Below are 19,154 nucleotides of genomic sequence, written 5' to 3' on the forward strand. Positions count from 1 at the left end.
AATGCAGGTCACAAGTATCTTAATGAGAGGATCATTGAATATTGTCCGACCAGGGCCGTGCATTCCAGGAATGCTCAGATGAGTGCTGTCGCTCGTTTTTGAGGAAAGCGACAGGGGTGTGCCTTCTTTGTGGTACTTGTTGCCGAGATGTGTGTTCCCAGCTCCTGCTTCAACTCAGAGCCCTCAAGGATGAAGTGAACTTGCGAAAAGCCCGGAAAACTCACCTGATTAATCTATAAATCCCACGCTCTGTCGGTTTTTTAATGTCGAAGTGCAATACACTTGTTGAGTAGCTGTGTGCTACGAAAAATCAAATATCCATTCATTCATATAAATTTCAAAACTCAATGACAATAGCGATTACAAAATGGAAGAGTCAACTTACCATAAAGGGAAATGTGTTATGACAGATGGGTGAGGAGAGCAGAAACTAATTAACTAAATCTCTGAGTTGTTTGCTGTGGTATGTAAAGCATGAATGATGGCACTCCACAGGTCTGCCAGAATCAGCTTGTGCTTTAAGCTACATGGGTGCTTTATTCTATATTGATATAATAGATTGTGCAACAAAAGCTGCTGAGAGTTCTTCCTTTTATAACCCCACTAACACAAAGTGCTGTATCTGTAGCATGACCTGGGGAGAAGCAGCATTCCTACTAGCCCCAGATGTCATGTTACACCAAAGACAGTTTGATCTCTTTTGTCAACATCTTCAATTTTATTGTGAGTCTTTGTCTTAAGAGGAGGGACCGATAAACATGTGAACCTAGTACTAAACTAACACCTACGTAAAATGGAAACAAAGCGCAGAAAAGTCTCATCATATCAAACTTGTGAAAAATCCAGACAAAAGGGTATTCGAACATTGGGCTCTGTGGTTGCATGGGGTTTTCCTTTCGGTATCAAAGGACAAACTCACCAGTTATTGGTGTTATATGATTGAAGCAGTCAACAAATGGTGTGACCGGAGCACCTTCTAGAGCTACTCACTATTCGAAATGAGATTCGAACAAACAGGTAACATCATTACTTTTCTGGGATAGAGAAGTCGTTGCAGTTATTGGCCTTCGAGTACTTTCCCCCTTCTCTGACCTCCTTTCCTTGAGTTATCAAACAAGAACAGAGCCATAGAAGGTCCCAACCAGCACACATAACATCATAAGAGCAGTACCTGGATGTGGCATGACAGTGTTCTGCATTGCGGAGAATTGGGTTGGTGATCTCAGGTTGCAGCTACTGACTTTTTTCAATGTGTTGCCACTCTGAAAATACAGCAAATAAAAAAACAGCAATATATACTGCCAAGGTAAAGAGAGGTATTTCTTAATTTAACTCTCATTTCAAAACTGACCCTTAAGATAAATAGGATGGACTTCCTTTGTTGTCTTTAAATTCATCAAGATTGTCTTGGAAATTATCGACTCATCACAGATAAAGTTTAAAAACAGACATTGCTCTTAGTGGACAACGTCCCTGAAAATGTCTATAAGGTATTTGTCAGGTATTTGTCTGGACAGAAAGTACCTATATGAGGAACACTTCTCATCTTTCAAGACTAGACCTACATACTAGCTTTGTAAGGCATCAGAACGCAGGAATATCTTATTAATCAGTTTCATCATCAGAGGAAAATGTCAGTAACTGAACGTGTTGCTCCCACTGCTTCTGTGCATTGTTGTTTCTTCTGTGGGTTTTTTGGTGATCAATAAGACTTGACTTTTGCCGAAACCCTTTCCCACATTCAAGGCATATGAAGGGCTTTTCCCCAGTGTGAGTCCTCTGATGGGCCAAGAGGCTTGAGTTGACACTGAAGCTCCGGCCACATTCAAGGCACTTGTAGGGCCTCTCTCCTGTGTGGACTCTCACATGCACCTTCAGATTGTATGACTTTGAGAAACCTTTGCCGCAAACCCTGCACTGGTATGGCCTCTCTCCGGTGTGGATTCTCAGGTGAACCTTCAGGTGTGAGTCTTTAATGAATAGCTTCTTACACTCTTTACACTGGTATGGTCTCTCTCCCGTGTGGATTCTCTGATGAACTCGGAGGCGAGATGACTTGGAGAAGCATTTCCCACACTGGTTACACCTATACCTTGTTTCTTTCACAATATGTGTCTGGGCTGAATTGGAGAACCTTGGAGTCATGAAGACCTTCCTAAGCTCTTCACTGGTGTGGATCCTTTGGTGTTTGAGAACATTGTCCCTCTCACGGAAGCTCTTGCCACATATAGGGCAGTGGAATAACCTTTGTCTTTTACGGACTGTCTGATCAAAAAGAGGGTTTGTCAACTCGTTGAAATCAAATGTGCATTCATAGGGCTTATCCACAATGTACTCTGAAGGGTAAATCTTCTGTTTCACTGGCCTCGGCGGCCGCTGGTACAGTTCTTCAAAACACGAAGGAATGATCTCAAAATGATCTCTTAAAGATGTCTCGTGCACAGTGAGCCTTTCTGCCAATTCTTCGGGGCTTGCTGCTGGAGTGATGGATCCTTGATCTAGAAAATCAAAAGAAGACATCAGTCATCCTGGCTTCTATATTCTTAAAGAGAAACACAACACTGGAGCCCACCATCTTGGGGCTGGATTCCTATCGATAAGACAACTTTCATGAACACATAACCATGGTGGGGCTGAAATCCTATCGATAAGATAACATCCATGAACACATCACCATGGTGGGCTGGATCCTATCGATAAGATAACATCCATGAACACATCACCATTGTGGGGCTGGAATCCTATCGATAAGATAACATCCATAAAAACATCAACATGGTGGGGCTGGAATCCTATAGATAAGAAAACATCCATCAACACATCACCATGGTGGGGCTGGAATCCTATTGATAAGATAACATCCATGAACAAATCACCATGGTGGGGCTGGAATCCTATTGATAAGATAACATCCATGAACACATCACCGTGGTGTGCCTGGATTCCTATCGATAAGATAACATACATGAACACATCACCATGGTGGGCTGGAATCCTATAGATAAGATAACATTCATGAATACATCACCATGGTGGCCTGGATTCCTATCGATAAGATAACATACATGAACACATCACCATGGTGAGCTGGAATCCTATCGATAAAATAACATACATAAACATATCACCATGTTGAGATGGAATCCTATCGATAAGATACCATCCATGAACACATCACCATGGTGGGGCTGCAATCCTATCGATAAGATAACATCCATGAGCACACCACCATGGTGGGTCTGGAATCCTATCGATAAGATAACATCCGTGAACACATCACCATGGTGGGGCTGGAATTGTATCGATAAGATAACATCCATGAACACATCACCATGGTGGAGCGCTGCTTCATAGAACCTTGGGGTTTAGGTAGGATTTTCACAATGATATTACTTATGCGTACCATTATCTCAATGGTGGTACCTGTGTGCCACATGGTGAAAGCAGCTCCTGCATAGAATTTGGAGTACTGTGCTCACATGTGCTATCAAACACGCACATATGTCCTCTGTGGTAAATGTTGTGCATCACTGCAAAAATGTCTAATATGCTGGTAAACCTGGCACCCAGCTAATGTGTTAGCATACTGTACATTTTAATAGTAGTTTGTAAGAACAGACATTGTATTTCACAGGATAATTTCACAACTTGGCACACTCTGTCCAAGAAGTATTTTCTACTAGAGGAGAAAAGTAAAGAGTGTTCAGACATTTCATTGCTTTATGAAACATGGGGCACAGTACATCGACTAAATGGGTCAAGAGTCGGCTCTACCTTCTGGATATATCTTGTGCTGACGTAAGACTTATTTTTAGTATCAGGCATTAATTAGAGAGGTCTAATTGACCATGTGTTATGTCTGTAGCTATCAAATAACGAGCCGTTCAGAGACCTGAGCTGGAATCAGTCAGATCTCAGGTATTAAGAACTGTAAACCAGACACTGCAAACGCCAGTAGGTCTTGGCTTTAGGCTACCAATACAGAATTATTGGCATTGCTAATGCTGTGTCAGCATCAGCAAAAAGGGGAAAAAATGTTTTATGCCAATGCTGTTCAGCATTGACAAAAAAAGAAAAAAAAACATGATGATACAAGTGCATGCATGCATAATCAAGCATTTAGGGGTTTGCATCATGATTGCAGACCTGCGTGATGTCTTCGTGCAAACACATCACCACACATACATATACAAACTGCATGGTGTGTCCATGGAGGGCGCATATCTTGGAGCAGTAAATGCAAATTAAAAGAAAGGATGTTAAATGTGTTGCCAACCACATTAAGAAGGAGCCTCTGACAGCTGTGATATGCTCTCTCAAAAAATAAATAAATATTAAACAATAGGACGGAAAGGCGAAGGTGGGATGGAAGGTGGGTCAGCAATGGGGAGTGGGAGTGGGGTGGGCATCAGTGGTGGAGTTTGCGAAAGTGCAGAGGGGGGTTAAATACTGGAATGGATGGAGGAAGCAATGGACAAGCTGTGGAAGGAGAGGACAGAGGGTGGAATGGGGTATTTGAGGAAGGAAGTAACACATGAGAGGAAGTGCAAGAAAACACATGCACTTCCGTGGAGTTTTGAAGAAAATAAATGTGGTAGGGCAAAAATCACCCAACCAAGTAGAGTGTTAAGAAGCTATGATCCGGGGGAAGGGCAAACAAAATACGAGGAAGGAGCATCGTCAAATAAGAAGTAAACAATATTAACAAGAAAGCCAACCATAGATAAGCAGCAGGCTGGCCCAAAGCTCAGCTGTGGGCATTGTTCCCAATAGGTGAGCTGGCTGTGGGGGAGACCTTGACACTCTGGTGCAAACAGCATTAGCACTGAGTACAACACGTTTTTCACCGGATTAGGACCACGGTGATAAGCAACGGGGAATAACATGACTGCTTTTGCACCATTTTGTCTCTGTTTGATGACTGTACCAAACCCACGGCATGTTGAATTATGTATACCTTCTTACTAAATACTTTATCAATCACAGCAAATTGCAGCCTAGGGGCCGTATTACACATAGTGCCCTGGGAGCAACGGGCATGTGCGCCTCCTTTATGCGCCCCCACAACTCCATAGTATTACAGAAGGGGCCACAAATGCTTGTGCAGCCCTTTCTTTAATACTGTGCTAGCGCCATCTTCACTGGACTTTCCCTTGTTTGCAGGGGCCATGGCCTAAGCAAATGCGGGAATTACTTTGCCTCTGCGCTCTCGCCATATTACAGATGTGGGCACAAGGTAAATGTGCCCTTAGGAGGGCTCTAAAAGAGCGCCACAATAAGGTGGGACTAGGGCAGCTCTCTTTAGGGAGTAAAAGGGGTCTCATGACATCCCGCTGCAGGCGGATGCAGTCACTCACTAATCCACTGAAGAGCTGCTCCCTGCCAGCATGAGTTGGCAGCTGCCATGAGGGCAGCCTTTCAATGTAATGGGGGGTACTGTCCCCGTTTGCACCTGGTGAACCAGTTTCCTAGAGCGCCCGGGGCGCAAACAATGATGGTGTACCCTATAGTGGAGAAGTGTGGCTCAATGGTTGGAGCGGCAGACCCTGATGCAGAGGTCTAACCCGGGACCAGGGTTCAATTCCCCGGCTCGGCGGGTCTTGGGCTCAAAATTCCACGGACCTGATAATTCTCGCCTCGGTGCCTATTCCAATCATGGAGTCCCACTCTGCAACTCTGGGCAATAGCTTGCTTAATCTCCACAACGGCCCCCACAACGCTAAGGATGCCTGGCCTCCATCTTGGGGGTGCCCAGGAGTGGACACCTCACAGGGAAAGCCAGGATGGGTTCCACAGCGGTATTCGTACAAGCGCCTTGAGACCCTTGCGGGTGAGTAGTGCGCTATACAAGTATCAATTTACATTTACATATATACAATACCGGGCCAGGTGGCCAATGCAGTCCATCCCAGACCACTATGCGTAGCCCACTCCACTCTTTTCCAAGACCATTACTTTTGTGGTTGTGTTCTTTCAGCTTGGACAAACTGTTTGCTTTGGCACTCAACTTAATTTGGGCCAGGCCTAAAATGCTCATGCAGAATACAGCAGCTTGTTGCAAACATGCACCAGCTCCTTCAGACCCATGCACTAGTGTGAAAAGAGGCGCAAATCGTATTTGCCGTCCTACTAACACTAGGGTTAATTAGAAGATGAGCAGAAATAGCCTCGCTCCTGTGTTTGTATTGGTACTCAAGACAGGATGTACGTAATAATAATTCCCAGGGCAAACTGTGTGTACTGGGCATGTTCCCACACATTATTCCGAACCATTTTAGTACACAGGTATAAACTGAGATAAAAACCACATTAAATATCTGGTGATAATGCTTTTTGTGCCCGGTATTTTCATGCTCAGTACCAAAGCACAGGCAAAATGAGTGACAGTGTTTTATGTAAGTGGTCTTAATCAGCTAATATGGATTTATCTACACGTGACACATCTGGGGCCTCATTGAAAATCAGACACACTATTTCAGTCTGTCGCGGTATGTTTTTCATTGGACGCGCAAGGAAACTGTACCCAATCAAAAAGTGCACTCTCCTCCATTGGCAGCTAGCTTAAAAGAAAATGGTGAAGCGCAAAGGCGCACAAGTCACCATTCATTTGGGAGCTCCACCAGTGCAGCACTTCCGTTTGCTGTCCATAAGCAGAAAAAAAGAATCACTTTCTTCCTGCTCGTGGAAGCAACTCCAACCAGTGCTGGAGCTGCTCTCATGCTGTGAAAGCAGCTTCAGGATTGGTGGGAGCAGGCTCACCTAGTGCTCATTTTTGAGGCTGGGGCCTGTGCCAGGAAGCCCCAGGCTGGTTTATAGCCTTTGGATTGCTGGGACTACAGTGTGCATGTTGGGCTGGTCGTTGCTAGACGGCTAGCCAATCCGTCATCCGCACTGTAGACCAGTGCTGTAATCCGGCATTTGCAGCCTTCAGCCCCACCCTCGCACTGTACACAAATACATGACATGCCATTTTCTTTATTTGTGTTTGCCTGCTGCGCTCGCAGAAGGCGGGGCGATGCTCCTCCGCTCCTGTGGAGGAGCCGCCCTTTCAAAGGGAGGACTGCAGGGCTAGGGAGAGCCGTCAGTCAAAGATGGAGCAGCGGTTTAAAACAAAACTGCTGCCAGGGGGATGTCCCTGCAGGTGATTGCAGTGAGTGAGAGGCTGCCTGGGGAGTGCCGGGACCCAGGGGGTGCAGTCACTGTGCCAGTTTATACGTTTTGCCACCTGTAAACATCCCGATGCCCTGTTTGCCCTTTCACCCAGCTCTCAATACAACCTGGGCACAGGCCATTTTTATTTATTTATTTATTGGGACATTTGTAGAGCGCTGCGTTACGCACACCGGCGTGTCCACGCGCTGAAAGAGGAAGAGGCAGCAGGCAGGGATCACAAAGACAGAGCCGACCATTATTTTGTGTAGAGGAATGTTTTCAGTCTCGCTCGGAACCTGGCTTCCTCCGGCTCCAAGCGCAGGTCCACTGGTAGTTTGTTCCAGTTATTGGCCGCCAAGCATCTGAAGGACCTGCCTCCCATACGGGCTTTCTTGACTCTAGGGATCCTAAGGAAACCGCCCCCTGCGGAACGAAGCGCACGTGTTGGTTGATACACTTCGATCAATTTATTCAGAGGGCCGGGTGCCCTGCCATTCAAAATTCGATGACAGGTACAGAGGGCTTTAAACTCCACTCTTCTCCTTACAGGGAGCCAGTGTAGCTTCTGAAGCGCCGCCTTAGAAGGCGCCCTTTTGGGCAGCCTAAGAATCAAACGAGCTGCCGCATTCTGCAGCACTTGCAGGCGTGCCATGCTTTTCTCCGAAGCCCCCAGGTACAGCAGGTTCCCATAATCCAACCTAGCTGTCACCAGGGCATGAACCAGGGTTTGACGGGCGCTAATCGGGAGCAGGTCGAGGACCTTTCTCAACTTCTTCAAAATCCCGAAGCAGACTCCTACCACCCGATTAATCTGGGGGCCAAAAGTAAGATCCGCATCAAACCACACCCCGAGATTGCGTGCCTCTTGACAGGGGGTCGGGGTTGGTCCAAGACAAGGAGGCCACCATGCCGACGACCAAGCAGACTGGGCTCTCCCCACCACCAACACCTCTGTCTTGTTGCCATTAAGCTTCAAACAATTGATAGCCATCCACTCGGCAAGATCTTTCATGCACGAGCGGAAGCCATCGGCAGCAAGACAGGGCGCGTGCGATAGGGAGATCACCAGCTGCGTATCATCGGCATACGAGACCAATTGGAGACCATGACTCTCCACAATCGAGGCAACCGGCGCGACATACATATTAAAAAGGGTCGGGCTCAATGACGAACCCTGCGGTACGCCTTGGCCCAAGGGAACCCCCTTTGAATAGCAGTCTCCCTGCCTAACTCGGAAGCTTCTCCCCATGAGGAAGTCCTGGATCCATCTCAGCGCGGTGCCAGAGATGCCACCTCTGTTCAGACACTGTAGCAGGATGTTATGAGCTACAGTGTCGAACGCCGCGCTGAGGTCCAACAAGATCAGGGCCATAGTTTGGCCTGCATCCACCCCCTCCCTCAGATGTTCCGTTGCCATAAGGAGGGCAGACTCGGTGGAATGGCGTGGCCTGAAGCCAAACTGTGTCGCGTGGAGCAATCCCGTCTCTTCCACGTGCTTCATGATTTGAGTATTAACCACCTTTTCTGCCACTTTGGACAGAAACGGCAGGAGGGAGATGGGCCTCAGATTCTCTAATACCTCGAAGCCTAGGTGGGGTTTCTTTCGGAGCGGGAGCACCACCGCCTGTTTCCATCCCTCAGGGAGCTTCCCCGCACTGAAGGAGATGTCCAGGACATGCCTCATATAAGGTTCCAAAACTTCAAGGCTTTCCGCCAGGCGTTTGGGAGACACTGGGTCCCACGGGGACCCTGATTTAACAGAGCGGCACACCACTACTAAGTCCTCAGGTGGAGGGGCCATGCAAACAGTGGCGGCTGCGACCTACAGGGAGTGGTGAGCCGAGAACTTCTGTTGTTGCAGTGACCTCCCAAGCAAGGGCTGCTGGCAGCAGTAGTGACAATAGATCCTCCATTGAGTCCACTCCCCTCATTACCCTCCCCATATCCCGGTCCCTGCGAACACGACTCGCTGTCCAATCACTGGCCTTAGGAGGCCTCACAGCTAACAAGCAACAAAACAATCATTCACAAAAAAAAAAAAATGTCATAACCTTGCCAAGTGCACCATCCCACAATGAAACAAATCTACAGGTCGTTCCCTTCTCTTTACCTCCTTGTTCGGGTGCTGGCTGGGGACAAGCAGGCAACTCCACCAACACAGGGCAGAGAAGGCATGGAAATAGCAGAGTCTGTAAAGGCAACAGCTGAGGCCCCCAACCAGGAGCAGCCACAGAAGATAAAGGTGCCCAGGCAATGTGTCCCAAAGTGTTCACTGTGGCACTCTCTAACAAAGAAAATGCTTTCAAAATTGCTGCCACTAAAGAACTCGTATACAGAGCATTAATGCACCAAAAGCATCAGGTCAGCATTAGAACTTAGCCAAAGAGTTAGGTGGCGGATGCGCCACCACGCATCGAAAGCAGGTAAGAAGTTCAGCAGGAGCCACAACTCCAATAACTTGGTTCCTGCTCCCTTAAACAATCAGGCCAGAAAAATAGCACTGTATCACTAACATTTCTCTGCTCCCACTGGAAGGAGCTGCTGCTTCCATTGCTTTGCTCCTGCCTCCACTTTGAACACTCGGGCACAGAATTACCTTATAAAAAATTAACTGTTCTTCCCCGTGCCACAACGAACCTCCATCCTGACAACGGTTGCCAGTGCAAATTACATCACAATTTAAAAAGGTAATGTAATGCATGTTGGTGACTTAGTGCACATACATTAAATACATTCAAAACATGAAAAAAATAAAAGAAAACTCACTCACCTTGCAGCTTGTCTGCGCTCCTGTCCAGTGTCCTTCACTTCTCCAGCACAGGCCCCAAGCAAATCCCCTAACCAATCCTGGCACTGCTCTCATGCAGCATGAGAGCAGCACCATGATTGGATGGAGCAAGCTCTCTCAGTGCTCCAAAGAGCACTGGAGGCCTTTGCTCAGTCCCAACCCGGTTTTACACAACCCTCACCCTTCTTTTCATAATACTTAAAACACTGAAGCAGTGTTTTGCGAAAAGGGGGAATGTGGGCCATTTGTATTTAGGGTGCCCGGGACTATTTCTGATCCCAGTCCAACCCTGGTGAGGAGACATGTCCACCAGGAAATTCCAGGCCAGCAGAGGGGCGTGAGGCAGAATATTCATTTTAGCACTTAGGCTGAACAGCAAATCACATGTTGTGAAAGGGTTGATGTTAGTTTAAGACAACTGAAGGCAAAGGACAGCAGCAGAAGCGCAAGGAGGCAGGGACTGGCCTATAGGGCAATCAGGCAGTGCTGAGGTGCTGCTCTGACAAATTAGTCTATGGGATTTTTTGGGTGTTGGTTTTATGGCCAAGTGGCCTGGTTTTTACTCTTGCCTTCCCTAATAGTACCCTTTTTAGGTTTAGCCTGTACAGCGCTTGTGAAATCTCTTGTATTTAGTGTATCTTAGATGGGGGCTCGTATCAGTTGGGGAACAGCGTTTACAACGCAACTTTTACAACGCAGTGCCTTTACCATGCAACTTTTACAACGCAAGTCGTTACAACGATTTGCGCTGGAGGGCGCTTTAGGATAGGGAATAGTTAATTTACTATCCAAAACCTTCCCTACTATCCACGGGGACTGGAGTTGGAGTAGTAAATTAAACTAATCACTATCCAGCACCCCCCAACGCAAGTCGTTGTAACGACTTGTGCTGTAAAAGTTGTGTGGTAAAGGCATGCGTTGTAAAAGCATGCGTGGTAATGGCATACATCCGTATCAGTTCCCATAGCCGAATTACTCTGTTAGTTTGCTTTTGTGTGGAAGTTTTTTTTGTTAACTTCCCCTGGCTGCACGCATTTATGATACCTGTTGAAGCTGCTCACACTGTTTTAAGCCCCATTTACTGCCCAGATAAGATCTCTTCCCACGGAAAAGGAAGGCCGCTTCTAGCAGTGTGCTGGAACACTTGTTTTTCTATAACTTAGTTCGGTAAAGCAGATATTCAAGCCTCAGAACATTTGTGGCATTTCCTAGTCATGTCAGTACCGTTCTCTGCACTTTGTAGGCATTATCAGATTGATTTTTTCAACTTAATCTATTTAGTCATTATGATCAAATGCTACATGTTGTAATAAACTTTGCACATTAAACATAAGTACATATATAAGGGCTGTGCTATTAATTTACTACTAAACAGGCAGCTACAAGTGCAGTTACCTTGCAAAGAACAGGGTCATGATTTGAATGGTGCAACAGGTGCTGTGGCACCGAGCCCAAGAGTTGTCAGAACTCCACTAAACGCCTAATATTGCTATATTTTACGACTATACAGGCAGACACAATTGCAGTTATCTTGCCGTTAAAAGAGGCTTGATTTGAATGTCAAAGGGGTGCAGTGGCACTGGGGTCAAAAGCTTTAGCGAGTCCACTAAATCCAGATTATTGCAAATGTTTACTACTAAACAGTCAGTCACATGAGAAATTATGCAGCAGACACTGGGGCCATGATTTCAATGGTGCTGCCGCAATGGTGGCACTGTGGCCGAAAGTTGCCAGAACTCCTCTAAACACCAGGTGCACAAATCTCCCCCCGGTAGCGATTCCAAGGGCCCCAGACTAGCGACCATTTCCTAGGGCACCCCCTTGCAAGATACACTGTTTTTCCCTAAACATGCACCAATCTAAATTGCTTTCCCAAGCTTCCACGGTAGGTGGTGGAATTGCCCCCCTTGTATGATACTTTTGACTGTTTACAACATGACATCCCCGTTGTTTCTTGCATCAGTAGCTCCATTGTGATTGAAGTTGGTGTGTTTTGTTGAAGCACAAAATTGAGGTATTCTTCAGCCATGAAGAATTTCTGTTTTGCATCCGGCAGAGGGTGTTGTGACATGTAGTCGGCAGGGTGTGTTCCCTCCTTGGTTTGTGGCCCATTTTGAGGTTTTGAAGCTCAATGTGAGGTGGAATTTTTGTATTCGGGTTGCCGTATATTGTAACCAGTTCTTGGTGGACTGTCACAAAGATCAATGGTTTCCCACAGATGAACACGTTAGTGCTCACATGCCCACACCGTGGCTAGGCTCTTGTTCTCTGGTTCAGAGTCTGCCCTTTCAAAATTCGTCAGGCTTCTACTTACATACGCAACAATGCACATTGGTGAGAGGCATCCAAGCTTGTGTAGGGAGAGAATGGCCCTTAATCCCCTTAATCCCACAGAGCTGATGTCCACCGTGAGCTCAGTGCATAGGGACGTGAAGTAAGCAAGGTGATCCACGGCTGTGACAGCATGTTGAATGTCCATGAACGTCTGGGATCCAGATAAACAGTTGCCCTTTTTTGGTGAGATCACGAAGTGGACGTTCCCTTTGGCAAGGTCTTTGATGTTCGAGGACAGTAACTTGCTAACCCAAGAAATTACCTTATTTCTACATCGTCCACTGGGGCCTGTGTTTTGCGCTGCACTTTAACTTTCCTCTCACATGGTAAATTGGGGGTAGTTCAGGCAGTGGTTCTTCAATCACTTTATTTTTTATTCACAATATAGGTTTAACAATTTTTATGAATTTTGATTTAACACAACAAGTTTTCTCGCTCTCCACCACTCTCAAGATTGGCAGTGGTTGGAATCAAATGGTTGCCATGACTGTTCCCTCCCCACTCCTTCAGGCGAATCTTACTATGGGGCGCCTCAGATGTGGCCCGGCAGGAGCGTCCTCAACCATGGACTCTGTAAAGTCCTCTCGTTCGCTGTAAGCCTTGCCACTTCTTCTCCATTGTTGCTGTAATAGCTCTTTTCTTCTTCACTCCCAGGAGACCTTCCACTCTACCTATGTTAGTTTCACTTCTCTTCTACGTCTGGCTGCTAAGGGTCTCCCTCGCTTCTACCATAGTCCGTTAACCCCTGCACTGACTGAGCCTCTGCCAGGGTAAAAGCATTGCTCAGTGTTCCATCTGATGATATGGTGAAATGAGTGTCCCACTTCTATGCGATTTTAGATTGGTGGAAGCAGTGATACTGAAAGTGCAGAACTGCTAAACCTTTACATGCGCTCCCCTGGTACCCAGAACTACTGGGCTGCTGATTACTGGACTCCATTGAAATTAAATAAAATGTAAAATAAGCGGGCAAGTATTTCTGTAAATGTTATTTGAAGTTAAAGAAAGGAAGTAACTATGGTGTCCTGCACTGCTTAAATTTAGGAATACCTTCATTTTTAAAGACATCTTGCAGCAAACGTGTAAAATATGATTAAGTAAATTCAAAAAGTGTATTTCATTAACCTGCATAACCGTTTCACCTTAGTTCATCGATTATATAAATGCACTGAGAAGTATTTTTTTATGCTTCCATCCCCTCGCAGACAACAATGCCAACAGTGTACTAAGAGGCAAGTCAATTGCCATGCACACCCTTTGGGCAGCCTGAGTTACTATTATACAGAAACAACATTTGAGTTTATAAAAATCAAACACAGGTTTTGTACAGCGCAAATCCTAAAGCTATTTATTTGGAGTTCATCTTACATGTGGTAATGAAGCAAAAGGAAAGAAAATAAAACAATTGCATAGGGTCACACAGTTTGTTCAGGGGAGGAAGCTGGGGTTGATCCAGGTTTTCTGGTTTCACATCATGCAGTTCAGCCATTAGATGTACATTCTTTGCGTCCCCTACAGTCACCTTACCTCGCCCTGCCCCCTTGACAGCCACCTAGCTGGCTTCAATGTGGCTCTCGGACACATCACAGACCAATCATTTTGGCCCCTAGGAAATTATGTGTGAGCACCAGTGGTATAAGGGATTGTCAAAATTCCCATTATTTCTTCATGGCGAAGGCTACTAAGTCACCTACAATTGCAGTGTATGAACTTCAGAGTTATCCAATCATTTGTATGCACCGAGCCATGACTTCTTCCTTTTCATCATAGAAGTGTGCACGGCCAAAGGACATCAGCTAGCTCTACCCATCGTATGCCTGCTTCACCTTTCCGACGTTTTGGGTCTTGGAGGATCAGCTCTTCATCAGGTCAGCTGCAAATATGGTGCTAGATTTTTTCCATACAGATCTGTATTGTGGAGTAGTGTGGCTCACTGGTTAGAGGCGGCAGGCCTGAGAGCAGAAGTCAGCCCGGGACCAGGGTTCAATTCCCGACGCGGCAGGGTCGTGGACCTTGGTCAGCGGACTTGATAATTCTCGCTTCGGTGCTTACTCTAATCAGGGCTTCCACTCGGCAACTCTGGGCATTAGCTTGCCTAATCTCCACAACGGCCCCACCAATTCCGGGGTTGCCTGGCTCCACCTTGGGGACTCCCAGCAAGGGACCATCCCACAGGGAAAGCCAGGACGGGTTCCCCAGAGTTATACAGCGCCAGGACGCCCCGTTGCTGGGGCAGCTGTGCGCTTTACAAGTATACTACATTTACATTTACATCTGTATGGTGCAGTCCTCTTCACGTCTCGACGAGCCCCATCATTTACTGTAGAACTGCTTTCGAGGTCCTCATTCTTCAGCAGAAGGTCCTCCAGTGCTAGGACCCGGTTTCCTATATGGCAATGTTTTTCTGATCATTCACCCACAAATCTCTCCAGGTCCACCACTCCATTGTACTTGCAGGTCTTGTGCAGTTTTCAGAGCCAAGTCTTTAGGTCTACCTTGATAGGGCCAACTGCTTCTTTCATTCTTTTCAGGAAATGGTGCTACATGGACTGTTGTGTTATGCATGTGAGGGTCACCCTCAGATTATTTCTGTAGGAAGGGCCAAGTAGAGTTTGCAAAGTTATCAGCCTTGTTGTACCCTACAGTGTATGTATAAAGTTATTTTATTGCATAGTTGCCTTGCACCCTCTCCCTTCATATTTGTTGGTCCCATTGTGATGTTTCATGGAATGTTGGCATACTATTTAACTGACGTCATGGAATGCTTGCCATTCCTTCAACAGCAGCTCTCATGACAGCTAAGGGGCCTTATACATTAAATAAATACTCTAATTTACTACATAAATTTTAAGTACGATTATTAATTCGCAGTTACTTCAACTGGCGACGAGTTTTTCCGCCGAAATTCTGAATTTTTTTCAGGCCAATAACAGCCTATAGAGGACGTTGTCTTCAGGGACTTCTTGACTACGAAAAGATTTACTGAGGCAAGTTACTACTTTTTCACAATTGTGCCGTTTAGTTTGTTCAAAATCTAATTATTGGATGCATTCTGCGTTCAATTGTTGTCTTGTAGCTCACCGTATCAGTCTGTTGACGGTTGAAGGTTGTCAGTTGAGAATACCGTTAATGGCTGCTTCGAGTTTAAGCTACAACTGACTCTGTGACGTCTTTGTTGTTGAGTCTTGACACTAAGCACGCAACGTGACTCAACGTGAGAGACTCCCTTTTGACATTCTGACATACACGGAGCTACACATTACTAGTATTTAATCTAGAAACAGTATTATCTTTCATAATTCTTAACTGATATACACATCGCGCTTGCTTCAAATACAAATAAAACTGGTTTTAGTATAAAAGGAACTTGTAAATGTACCTTTAAGAAATTTTAAGACAAAAATGACTCATACTACCATTTTGCGTTATACTTTTGGTGGATTACAATTTCTATTGTGGTGGAACTACAGGTGTACATGAGAAATTTCCTAAAACTTTCTCTATATTTTCAAAAATAGATTTTAAAATTAAAATTGAAAAAGACTACTGTGCTATAGACACAATGTCACAAAATTCAAATATAAGTGCACCAACTGTATTTTTAGCTGAACCAGGGAAACCAACAATGAGGTGGAAAAACTGGCTAAGGGCATTTGATAACTACCTGGTAGCCATTGATTGAAAAAATATGATCCTGAAAGAAAAAAAGCTGTTATGTTCGGATTAATAGGTGTGGCTGGTTAGGAGATATTTGATAGTTTGCCTGAATATGAAGTTCCGCCTGGCTAGTTTATACCATTGGATGAATATCAAGAGGCCATTAAACGTTTAGAGAAGCAATTTGATGAGGAACCAAATATAATGATTGGTAGACACCGTTTTGCTATGCGTAAAGCAGTTAGAGACTGAGAATGGCGAGGAATATATTGCTGGCCTGAGTTTTAGCAACAAAATTAGATTTTTATGAAATTACTGATATATACATTTCGAGACCAGTTTGTATTTCCTTGCTACGAGAAGAAGATACAGAAGAGACTGCTAGGGTGCAAGAATCCGACAATGCAGGAAGTCATAGACATTGCCAAAGGGATTGAACGTTCATTAGAAAGTTCAAAAGAGCTTTCAGCTGATAGAAACCCTAGTACAAAGGTTTTTTCTTTACAGGACAAAAGGAAAAATGTAGTTAAAAATGAGATTAGGAACAAACCTAGTACTTTTGTAGATTCTAAAACTTTCATTTGTTTCAGATACGGCTCAAAATCCCATAAAGCAGATTGTCCCGGACGCCCTGCACTCTGTAAGAAATTTACAAAATGTTATAAAACAGGGCACTTTGCAGGAGTATGTAAACATTTGAAACCAGCTCATTTTCAGAAAGTAAAAGTGAGCAATGTTGATGAGTTTGATGAGGAAATGTTTTCAAACAGTGTTCTGACTATTGAAGAGAAGAATAGTAATATAAAAGGACCACTTGGAGTGGCACATATTGGTATGGTTGAACTAAATATAATGGCGGATTCTGGGTCTCCCATTACTATTGTGTCTGACAAGAAATATGAAGACAACTGGACACATGTTGGGTTATTGGAGTCAGATGTCAACCCTAAAGCCTTTGGAGATTTCGATATTAATATGTTGGGGTATTTTTAGGATTTGTTGGATATAAAAGGCAGGTCAATCATGACCAAAATTTATATGGCTGAACAAGGCAAAAACATCGTAAGAGACATTAGTTAGTGATAGATTCCTTACCTTAGAATATCCCCAGGCGTCAGACTGGATCCTGAAATTGTTTGCGTAGCAAAATCCCTGTGCGCCGGCAGGCGTCGTCCGCGGCTTCGCGTCCGTCGTCGGCATCGTTAGCGCCAGAATGACGTTGTCGGAGTACTTAGACGCCGCCCTAGCACGCTGACGTCAGTTCTGATACACAGCTTCTCCGCGCCAGATACTCAGAGCCATGATAGAACCAACACTGCTGCCATGAAACTAGGGCCCTGAAAGGGAATGACCTTAACCCTAGATATCGGTTCACAGAACGGGGAGGATGGGTGGGTCGGTAAGGAATCTATCACTAACTAATGTCTCTTACAGATATATCGTTACACAAGTAGTAACTTGTGCATCTGAAAGAGACACGTTAGTGATAGATTCCTTACCTTTGAATAGATACCCCAGCAAAGCCAACCCCGGTGGTGGGTCTGCGAACCAATAATCACACCAGAAAGTCCTGGAGGACGGAACGGCCAAAGAAGCCATCCCTTCGGACTTTACTGTCCAGGCAGTAGTGTCTTGCGAACGTATGCAGCGAGGCCCACGTAGCTGCCTGGCAAATGTCCTGCAAGGGCACTCCTCGGCCCAGGGCAGAGGTAGTCACCGTGGCCCGAGTGGAATGAGCCTTCAATCCAACAGGGGGCTACTTCTTAGCCAAGGAGTAACACGCCTGGATACACAAGATGATCCACCGAGAGATGGTCTGCTTGTGCACCGCCTTTCCCTTCTTAGCGCCCACGTAACCAACAAAGAGTTGGTCATCCACCCGGAACTGGCGTGTGCGATACAGATAGTAAGAGAGCGCACGTTTTGGGTCCAGACAGTGGAGCCTCTCTTCCTCTTTCGAGGGATGCGGAGGCGGAAAGAAGGTGGGCAAGGTAATGGACTGCCCGATGTGAAAGGCCGTGGCAACCTTGGGCAGGAAAGAGGGTCTTGTCCGCAACACAACCTTGTCCGGATGGACAGAGAGGAAAGGAGGTGTGGAAGAAAGAGCCTGGAGCTCACTCACTCTCCTAGCAGAGGTGATGGCAACCAGGAAAGCAGTCTTCAAAGTAAGAAGACGGAGAGGACAGTTAAGGAGCGGCTCAAAGGGAGCACACATTAGATAAGTAAGAACAAGATTCAAGTCCCACTGGGGCATCACGAAAGGAACAGGAGGGAACATGTGTGTGATGCCCTTCAAAAACATATTTACAATTGGGGACTTGAACAAGGAAGGCTGATCAGGTAGCCATAAGAAGGCGGAAAGGGCAGAAAGGTTCCCCTTGATAGTGCCCAGAGCAGAGCCCTGCTGGGGGAGAGAAAGAAGGAAGAGGAGAACCTCAGAAAGGGGTGCAGAGAGTGGATCCACAGCCTTTGCTGTGCACCATGCCACAAATCTGTTCCACCGGCAGGCGTATACCGACTTTGTGGAGGGACGCCTAGCTGCCAGAATGACATTACAGACTACATGAGGCAAGTCAAATGGCCTCAACTGCCGCCGCTCAATCTCCAAGCTTGTAGGTGGAGACTGGACAGGTTCAGGTGGAGGACCGTCTCCTGCTGCTGCGACAGAAGGTCCTCCCGAAGAGGCAGACGAATCGGGGGATCGACTGACATGCTGAGTAGCTCGGGATACCAGTATCTTCGTGCCCAGTCCGGAGCCACAAGGATAACCTGGGCCTGGTCGCGCCTGATCTTCTTCAGCACTCTGGGCAGAAGTGGTATAGGCAGAAAGGCGTACAATAGACCGCAACTCCACTCGCGACGAAAAGCGTCTCCGAGCGAGTGCCGCCTTGAAAATTCCAACACGCAGAACTGATGACATTGTGCGTTCTCTTCTGTGGCGAATAGATCTAACCAAGGCTCTCCCCACTGCTGAAAGAGACCTTGCGCCACGTCAGAGTTCAGACGTCATTCGTGATCCATCAAGCACCGACGGCTGAGTTCGTCCGCCCTGGTGTTCAGAGAACCTGCCAGGTGTTGAACCACCAGGGTCAGCCCTGATCTTCCAGCCACTGCCAGAGGCGCAGAGCCTCCTGGCAAAGGGTCCACGACCCCACCCCGCCCTGTTTGTTGCAGTACCACATGGCGGTGGTGTTGTCCGTGAACACCTGCACTACACTCCCCC

General features: G+C 46.1%; 1 protein-coding gene across 2 annotated transcripts in view; it reads right to left on the bottom strand.

The window, feature by feature from the left end:
* Positions 1–698: 698 nt before the first annotated feature.
* LOC144764025 (uncharacterized) overlaps positions 699–19,154 on the bottom strand; it is a 297,464-nt gene continuing 279,008 nt past the window's right edge. Inside the window, exon 9 of one of the 2 annotated variants that reach the window (XM_078650155.1) lies at positions 699–2,498. In XM_078650155.1, the coding sequence (XP_078506281.1) occupies positions 1,606–2,498 (893 nt within the window). In that variant the 3' untranslated portion in view covers positions 699–1,605. Of the gene's footprint in view, positions 2,501–19,154 lie in introns of both variants that reach the window. The other variant, XM_078650158.1, reaches the window with a different exon arrangement.

The sequence above is a fragment of the Lissotriton helveticus genome, chromosome 6, assembly GCF_964261635.1.
Source record: "Lissotriton helveticus chromosome 6, aLisHel1.1, whole genome shotgun sequence".
Classification (NCBI taxonomy): domain Eukaryota; kingdom Metazoa; phylum Chordata; class Amphibia; order Caudata; family Salamandridae; genus Lissotriton; species Lissotriton helveticus.